We start from the raw sequence: 8,819 nt of genomic DNA, 5'->3' as shown, positions 1-8,819 counted from the left end.
CGAAAATGAAGCTTTTAAAAAAATACTGGGATAGTTGCCCGTCAATGTGTTTCTTTTCTCCCCGTTTTGTTAATACCTTATTACGTTACCCAACATTCTCTGCCAAAATTAATCCTCACGCATTTTTCCATTCACTATGCACTTAAGCCTCAGTCAACGTTTTATCAACTCACGGCCTATGTGATGGCAGAAATACAATACGGTATCTATAACCAGAATCCAATTGCCATATGTGCAGAAATGTAGAGCTTGCATTCAGCTGCTATATGGACCTATTCTGTTATGCATGCAATTAGTTAGAATTGAATTGCAATTTTCTTCTCGGAATGTGTTCATGGCAATTTGTCATTTAAACAGCCGAGTATAACAAGGTTTGCAATTTTGTTCTGCATTCTCTGTACACCATATTTAAAAAACACATTTTTAGTATGTTAAGCTGTTAGCTAACTTTGTAATGCTTTTGATCTGTTTCCACGTCAGTAGAATTAAATATGTTATTGGATGACCAAGCTACAAAAGGTATCAAAAAGTATTACACACCATGCATTATCTTCAGGACTATTTTGTATTTGACGCAACAGCATGCTCCTGTAGCAACAATTCATTCACGTTCAACAATCCCCTTCTGGGGAAAATTAGAACAGTCTTGAGAAATGCTATAGGAGGTCCACAGAACGCATTGTCGATTGTTCTAGAGGTAGGGGCTTTAAGGACTGCGGTATGGGCAATTCTTTAATGCTTGCTGGGAATCTCGATGGAGGAAGGCATTTTAAAATGCCTCTCATAGACATGAGGAATAAAGTGGCGGGTGCTTTCCCACAGAGGTAGTTGTATTTCTCTTCTCCCAAAAGCCCATTCCATTCAGTCGGGTTGTCTTCTAAAGCTCTTTTCATCTTAAACTGGAGATTTGACATAAAGAGCAGCAGATGATCGATGCATAGCTTTTTGGACTCCACGTTGATCTTTGACACCCGGAGTTGCTCTAAGATGACATCCAGAGGAGTTAACCCTTTGCTGTCTACAATCTTGGGTGAAGCACCGCTGCCGAGCAACATTAGAACAGTCTCTGCTCTCAGGAGCTCACATGCTAAAAGTAAAGGCGTCTTCCCATCTTCTATATGGAAACAACCCTTCCTGTTGATGTAGGACTTAAAGCCAGGGAGTTGATTGGCAATTTTGAGGATCAGACCCAATATGTCCTGGCGGTCGTACCTGACTGCCATGGCGAGATGAGGGGCAGATGATGGGCAACAGCAGAAACGATCTCCAGGTACCTCCAGTGCCTCGTCCGGGTAATGGGACAACAAGTACTGGGCATAGGGGAGATGATTATGCACCACTGCATACAAGAGGGCTTCTGAAGGTGAGTAAGTACGTAGGCTGGTATTCTCTTCCCAGTAAAATGACTCCATAGTCCTCATGTCCTCTAGCATCCACACAGGCTTGCGGTCTCTCACTGCCTGGTAGAACATATAAGATAGAAATTTACATTGTCTTTGATCGTCCTGGCTGAAAGGAGAGTTGCTGCACATCATACAAGGAAATAAACCAGCTAAAGTTGTCCACACGAAGGGAATTTCAGATTGTCTTGTTTCGCCCTCTGTTTCCCCCCCTTTAATTTGAATCCTACACGAACCCGAAGGTCAAACCTGTCCCATGCATTTTCACTGCAGTATTTGTGAACGCAAGCAACAGCACTCCTCAGTTCAACCTCTTCGGCAAAGCCCGCTGGATCAGGCTTTCCTCCCTTTTTCTCATTTGAACACCTTCCTTTTCTTCCTCAAATCGGAAAAGCAAAGCAAAGCAAACCCCGCTATTTCCAGCGCTGATTCAAAGAGACGCATTGGAACAGACGATCATGGTAGGGCACCATCCGAGCCTGACCGAGAGGGGGCTCGTTAGCAGTGGTCGAGTGCAGCTCTGTGCCAGTGGCTGTGCTGGTCGGCAGCGCGCAGCGGGTGCCCGCGGCTCTCTCTCTCCCGCCTTTGCGATCTGTCAGTGGCACCGGGACAGCCCGGGGCGGCGAGGCTGAGAATGCAAACGGCAGCGCGGCGGACAGAGCGGTCGAGAAGGCAAGGAGGGTAGGAATAAAAAGACAAAGGGAGGCGAAAGTGGCACCGTGTAGCCGGCACAGAAAGAGACAGCATAATGCAGAAAAACTGGGGGGGGGGGGAGAAAAAAAAGAGGACAGTGAGGGAAGGACAACAAACAAACAAAAGAACGAGAGAATTAAGAAGGGGGGGGGGAAGAGGGAAATTAAGTGAATGTTAAAATGCAGAGACAGGTCGTACAGCTAGATATACAGGAGATAGGACGAGAAATTATTAAAGGGAAATGGTCCGTGAAATTAAACATGGATAAAGTGATGCAACAAAAGGAAATGACACCGCTGGCCAGGTGCCAGTTTTAAAGTAAATCGTGAGTTGCTGCTTGACTGGTGCTGTTTGTACCGCTGGTGCAGAGAGATACACACCGCTGCAACGGGAAATCTTCTTCCCGCTGAAATATCACAATGTTACACTGACATCACTTGGTACTTTACCGGGATTTTCACAATAATAGTAAAAAAGCTACAAAGATATTTCTGTTTGAACGCACAGTGCAAGGATTATAACATGTCATAGTTCTACCTGTGAGGTTAACTTTTTTTTTAACTGAGAAACCTAGGTGAAACGTCAAGGTCAGGACACCAACACGGTTGGACTGAGTAGGAAAAAGAATGGTTAGGATGAGTGTCAACAGGGCATATGGGGTAGAGTTTCTGCTAGGTTACGCTGGCTTTTTCAGTGCAATCCGGCCGAATCAGCGCAAAACATCGCAGAATTTTGATTTACACTGGGCGTAAATTACGTCCAGTGTAATTCTAGTTTCCGTGATTTTCTGTGCTGGCTCATACATCATCTCGCTGAAGCTGGCCCTGCCCACAAAACTGCACCCCCCCCCCCAAAACAAAATAATGAAACTGGCGAGTTTCCACTGACTGCACCTGCTTGCGGCCGTTCGATGAGGGTCTTCAAATTAAGCTCGTTTTATTAGGTGCACAGGCACTAGTAGGCACGTTTTAAAATATTAAAAATATTTAATTTACTAAGAAACTGACTAATGTACACCAATGAAAGTAGTAAATGGTTCAGTATAGTTTTTTCAATTATTTAAAATCAGGTTACTCACAGGTGGAGGACTAGACACTGGTAAAAATGTTTATTTTTTGTGATAAACCCATTTTCAGCTGTATCAATAAAACTGCAACAGGTTACCACTCTTAAATACATCAATGAATATTTTTTATTGCAAAGAAAGTTAAGGTGTTGGATTCATGGAAGATTTTACATTTGTGATTATGTCAATGCATTTTAGTGGAAACTCAGAATGAAACCCCGCTGGGGCAATTTTTGGGTGCAACTTGCGCCCAAATGCCGATTGTGCCCAAGGCAGAAACTCTACCCCAAAGTGATGGTGTGCTTTGTTATCTTCAGGAGCTGCCCCAGGAGTGCGCCACTGGCTCTTCTATTGCTGGTCATGACTCTCCCTGCAGTCTTGCAGCGCTCTCCACTTTCCCAATTCTCCTGTACCTCGCTGCACTCTCCGGCTCGTTGGTACCCGAGGACCGACTTACAAACGCACATTTCCGATCGGTGAGGCCCCCTGTCTGGAGCGCACAGTCAATGGCCCTCAGCTCTCTACAGTCTCACCTTGGTGCTGCCTCTCCCTGTTTCACATTTCATCATATTTTTAACCTGGCAGTGCGGATCCGCCAGTCTGCGTGTGTGTGTCTCGAGACCCGAGGAGATTTTACTCGCCTATATGCTTATTCACGCAGTTTTCCCCATTATTCTACAATTGGTCCCATCTCTTCTCGTACAGTCGATCCCCAATGTCCACTGGCTCCAGCCATCCTTCTTCAGAACAGAGTGCAGTAGATCTGATTTTTAAAAATATACACAGAATTCTTATTTCTACACTGACATTTTGGGGAAATTTCTTAAGGCAGGAAACAGGAACTCTACAAGAATGGATTTTAAATTTCCCTTTGCCATTTGGAGATCTCTGTAAATGGGATGATTTCCTCTGATCATTATGGGGTTGATATTGCACAGGCGAGTATCAGATGTACTGATATGCATCAGGCCATAGCTACCTGAGGCCTATCATGTGCCCAATGTGGGAGTGAAACATTGTCAGCATTCATAGGCCTGTGCGTAAGTCCCACTAAGAACCTATAACTTATTTAAATTATCCCATAATAAAAACAGGCATTTTAATCAGTGAAAAAATATGTTTTAAATAAATTACTTTTAAAACATAACAAAATTGACAGATGCTTTAAATCCACTTCCTGTTCATGAGTTGCTCTTCACGTGCATGTTTCTGTAAGCCTTAACTGAAATTCTCTTTTTTGGGTTGTTTTTGCATTCTTAATCATTTTCATGTCATATTCGTCGAACATCCATTTCATTAGTACGACTTCCTGGATGAAACGGAGCTTTACTATCCACTGAACAAACTCTTTCACCATGAATGCTTCGGGATATAATTCCACCTGGCTGCTAAAATCTAAGAATGTCAACTTGAAAAGCCCGACTGGTTCTCTGGACCTCAGGGCCCCAAAAAATGCTATCCAGCCTTTGTTGGTCACTGAATTCTCTGCCAGGTCCAAACACTGAAGGCTTTCCAGATGTTCACTGATTACCAGGGAAGCTGAGGAAAAGAAATTCAACAAGTGGTAGGTAAAATGAAATTTCCGCTAGGAATCTGAAGTCAAAATAGAAAATGCTGCGAACAAACAGCAGGTTGATTAGCCCTTAAAAGAAAAAGATAGGTTACCATTTGGATGGATCCTTCAAAAGAGCTGGTCAGTTCTGTTGAAGGATCGTACCCAAATCCTTAACATATCTATTCTTATGATGCTAATTGGCCTATTTCGGTAAGCCAGACGTGATTTTGGATGAAGAGAATGGTTAGAGACCTATATTCTCCCATTTTTATATGCTTCTTTAAAATATTACAGAATTCTTATTTCTACACTAAAAGTTTTTGGAAAATTCCTTATGGTAGGGAGCAGGAATAATATAAATTCCACACATTAAACAAGGAACTTAAAGTAATTTTGAAATAGTATTTAAATTAGTAGATGGTGCAAAGATAGAACACCATTTCCATTTCGACATTTGTGCCAAACGAAGACCAGGACACAAGTGCTTCATTCGGACAGCTATATTCTTCCCCCTCCCCTAATTAGTTTTTTTTTACTTGAAAATGTAATTTTTTTTAATTGTAAACAATTTTCTGATCTCTCCCATTGTTGGAAAAAAATTTCTGTGGGGATTTTCCCAATCGTCTGGCGGAACATTGGAGGAAGGTTGGAAGGAGGTCTTGGAGAAATGGTGGGGGAAGGCCTTGGAGAAATGGTGGGGGAAGGCCTTGGAGAAATGGTGGGGGAAGGCCTTGGAGAAATGGTGGGGGAAGGCCTTGGAGAAATGGTGGGGGAAGGCCTTGGAGAAATGGTGAAGAAAGGCCTTGGAGAAATGGTGGGGGAAGGCCTTGGAGAAATGGTGAAGAAAGGTCTTGGAGAAATGGTGAAGGAAGGCCTTGGAGAAATAGTGGGGGAAGGCCTTGGAGAAATGGTGGGGGAAGGCCTTGGAGAAATGGTGAAGAAAGGTCTTGGAGAAATGGTGAAGAAAGGTCTTGGAGAAATGGTGAAGGAAGGCCTTGGAGAAATAGTGGGGGAAGGCCTTGGAGAAATGGTGGGGGAAGGCCTTGGAGAAATGGTGAAGAAAGGTCTTGGAGAAATGGTGGGGGAAGGCCTTGGAGAAATGGTGGAGGAAGGCCTTGGAGAAATGGTGGAGGAAGGCCTTGGAGAAATGGTGGGGGAAGGCCTTGGAGAAATGGTGAAGAAAGGTCTTGGAGAAATGGTGGGGGAAGGCCTTGGAGAAATGGTGGGGGAAGGTCTTGGAGAAATGGTGGAGGAAGGCCTTGGAGAAATGGTGGGGGAAGGCCTTGGAGAAATGGTGGGGGAAGGCCTTGGAGAAATGGTGGGGGAAGGTCTTGGAGAAATGGTGGGGGAAGGCCTTGGAGAAATGGTGGGGGAAGGCCTTGGAGAAATGGTGGGGGAAGGCCTTGGAGAAATAGTGTAAACAGTGTTTACGCTATTTCTCCAGGGCTTCCATGGGTCTCCCAGTGATTATGGCTGTCAATTGGGAGACCCCACAGAAATTAATGGTGAAGGTGTTTTACCTGGAATCTGGATGTTTGATTTGGAACCTGTGTGCTCAAAATGAAAATTATGTATTTCATTCTCTACAACTGTTACACTTTAATAGCACAGAATTCACCCATTTTAATTAAAATAAAACAAATGATTGAAGTATCCTCCTGCCCAGCAGTAAAATTTTCCTTTAACTTTAACTATACTATAATAGTGACATAGTAGGTAATTAGGTTTACCTTGTCCTCAGTTTATAAAGTCTTCCTCTATGGTCTTGACATTTACTCTGCATGTGAGTTTACACTAATTCACAACGCATTTCACGATCAGATAGTTATATACATTTGATAGTGGTCATTCTTTTATTTCATAAGCTAACAACAAGAAACAAAAATTCACCCTGCTGTTTCATCAGGAACTTACTGACTTGCTAATTGTAGTCCCTTCATCAGATGAGAAATAGAAACTCCCCAACAGGCTTCTTGTTTTACATCGATTTTTGTTCTTTATACATACCACAGTTTTAGTGATTGTGCTGAAGGAACAGCAGATCTATCGATACAGAGATAATTTGGCAACAAATTGAACTTTTTTACATGAATGTTCGTTGCTGGTTTAGTTTTATCAGTGCCAGTAATGAAATCACAAGATCACAAGATAGTTATAGATAGGCCATTGACCCATTTTTTTTCTTTATTCACTCTCGGGATGTGGGCATCATTGTCAAGGCTGGCATTTACTGCCCATCCCTAATTCCCCATCCCTGAGAAGGTGGTGGTGAGCCTTCTTCGCGAACCGCTGGTAGCAGTTTGATACATCTGAATGGCTTGCTTCCCCACAGGTAGGGAACTATTCCAGTGCTGCTGGTTCCCCAGACTTTCAAGCAGCTATTTTTAACACCCTCTGTCCCCCCCCCAACCCATCCCTGTAAAGGTCGGCTTCCCAATATAAGGGAGAATCCTGTTGGGAGGTGGACAAAATGATGATTAGGCAGGCCCTGGAAATCAGACCTGACTAGTTCTTTTACCCTTTAAGGTTATCTTTTGTTTCTGAAAACCCCGATATACAGCACTTAAGACCATGAAGATCTGTCATGCAAGTTTATATAGTCCCGCTTATTTAACTTACCCAGTAAGTCAAGGTCCAGGTCAGTCAGACTCCACTTCTGCAGCCCTAGCTTTGTCACATTTGTTAAGCTTTTCAGCTGGATTGTCAGTTTTTCAAGGCAACCATTGACATTGTGTCCAAAAGGCAACATCAGCACCTTTAAACCTGAGACAACTGTTAGTTGGTCAACTGCAGGAAGAAAAAAATAGTTAGATTTTGTTACAAATATTCTATCTGTAAAAGCTTTGCATGAGTCCACCATATTTCAGACTTCACACTTCAGATCATCAAACTTCGGAATGTCAAAAGTATAAAAAAGGAGAGATAGCAAGGAAGAAAGCCAATGATTTCCTGCTCGCTCTCCTGACATTGCTTCTCTCCAAGGATAGGAGCCAGAGATTTACAAGCACCTGCCAATCTACAGAAATTTCTCACAGCAATAAGCCTCCAATTGACCTCAGTATGAACCTATTTAGATCACTTCCCCACATGGAGTACCTGAGCATTGGCTTTAAAGAAACAGGCCAGGTTAAACATGGACCCATCTGAATTAGCAACCATGCTCTGATCCCAGACCACTTGTAAGCAATGCCACGGGAGATCAGCCATCTAATTAGAAATGTGATGAATTAATTGTCTTGCTTACCTAGTTCACTGACTGCACTGCTTGCTTCTTCTGCTAGGTTATTTCCTGATAAATCAAGTACTTTCAATTTTTGTAAGTTGTGGAGATTTTGAGCTGTAAATTAAAAGAAACAATGCAATAATTGAGGCAGACGGGGATATCTTTTTCAAAAGGAGAACAATTTAAATTGTGGGGAGGTGGCAAGATGGTTCTCTGCCCATTTTACTGCGCTGCCTACAGGAATTATGCCAGGGAGCCAGCGTAACTCCAGAGGAAAGTCTGCCCTTCGCTGCCCAAGTTAACGTGAAGAATGATCACTTGGACCTGGCAGTGAGAATGCTGCTGCTGCCTAGCAGGAGGTGTCAACTTAAGGAAGGAAGGACTGAAAGGACAAAATTGGAGTGAAAGTCTCAGCAACTCCTCCAAGCCAGCCTCCCTTGAAGACGTCATTAGGACTTACTGCTTGAATGTGAACATTCAAATATTAACAGAAATAGAATGAGAAACACAATAAAAGGAATTATATACCAAGTGTTGTGACGGCTCTTCCTGTCAGGCAGCAGCTGGCCAGTTTAATTTCTTTGAGGTTGCAGATACCACTGCTTACTTCCTCTACAAGTTGCTCAATTCCACTGCCAAGACCTGTCAGCTGGGCTAGATGGAACACTGAGAGACTGCTGAAGTTCTTCAGGCTTTCAGCTTGTATTTAAAAAAAGAAAAAAGGAAATAAGTTAGGGAGGATTAACCTTTTAGTTTCAGCAGACATTAGACTACCATAAAAACTGTCCATAATTCAGCACCGGCACTAAATCTTCAAATTTGCACGCACTGGTCATATTCTTCAAGGGCTGCTGAGAGTAAGGCACATCCGGGGCCACTGCC

At 43.1% G+C, this 8,819-nt stretch overlaps 2 protein-coding genes across 2 annotated transcripts in view; both read right to left on the bottom strand.

Annotated features, from left to right (window-relative positions):
- Positions 1 to 527: 527 nt before the first annotated feature.
- zgc:112001 (uncharacterized protein LOC550384 homolog) lies at positions 528 to 1,532 on the bottom strand. Its single transcript, XM_067988295.1, has one exon. The coding sequence runs from the start codon at positions 1,530 to 1,532 to the stop codon at positions 657 to 659; it is 876 nt and encodes a 291-aa protein (XP_067844396.1). The 3' UTR covers positions 528 to 656.
- A 2,761-nt stretch (positions 1,533 to 4,293) lies between these two features.
- Positions 4,294 to 8,819, bottom strand: part of LOC137324305 (NLR family CARD domain-containing protein 4-like) — a 39,216-nt gene continuing 34,690 nt past the window's right edge. Inside the window, exons 7-10 of the mRNA XM_067988448.1 lie at positions 8,466 to 8,636; positions 7,959 to 8,051; positions 7,334 to 7,501; positions 4,294 to 4,698 (exon numbers count right to left, since the gene is read on the bottom strand). Of these exons, the coding sequence (XP_067844549.1) occupies positions 4,355 to 4,698; positions 7,334 to 7,501; positions 7,959 to 8,051; positions 8,466 to 8,636 (776 nt within the window). The 3' untranslated portion in view covers positions 4,294 to 4,354. The remainder of the gene's footprint in view (positions 4,699 to 7,333; positions 7,502 to 7,958; positions 8,052 to 8,465; positions 8,637 to 8,819) is intronic.

This window comes from Heptranchias perlo, chromosome 8, assembly GCF_035084215.1.
Source record: "Heptranchias perlo isolate sHepPer1 chromosome 8, sHepPer1.hap1, whole genome shotgun sequence".
In the NCBI taxonomy this organism is placed as follows: domain Eukaryota; kingdom Metazoa; phylum Chordata; class Chondrichthyes; order Hexanchiformes; family Hexanchidae; genus Heptranchias; species Heptranchias perlo.
Note: the sequence above shows the minus strand (reverse complement) of the source record. Positions and strands in the feature narration are given on the sequence as shown.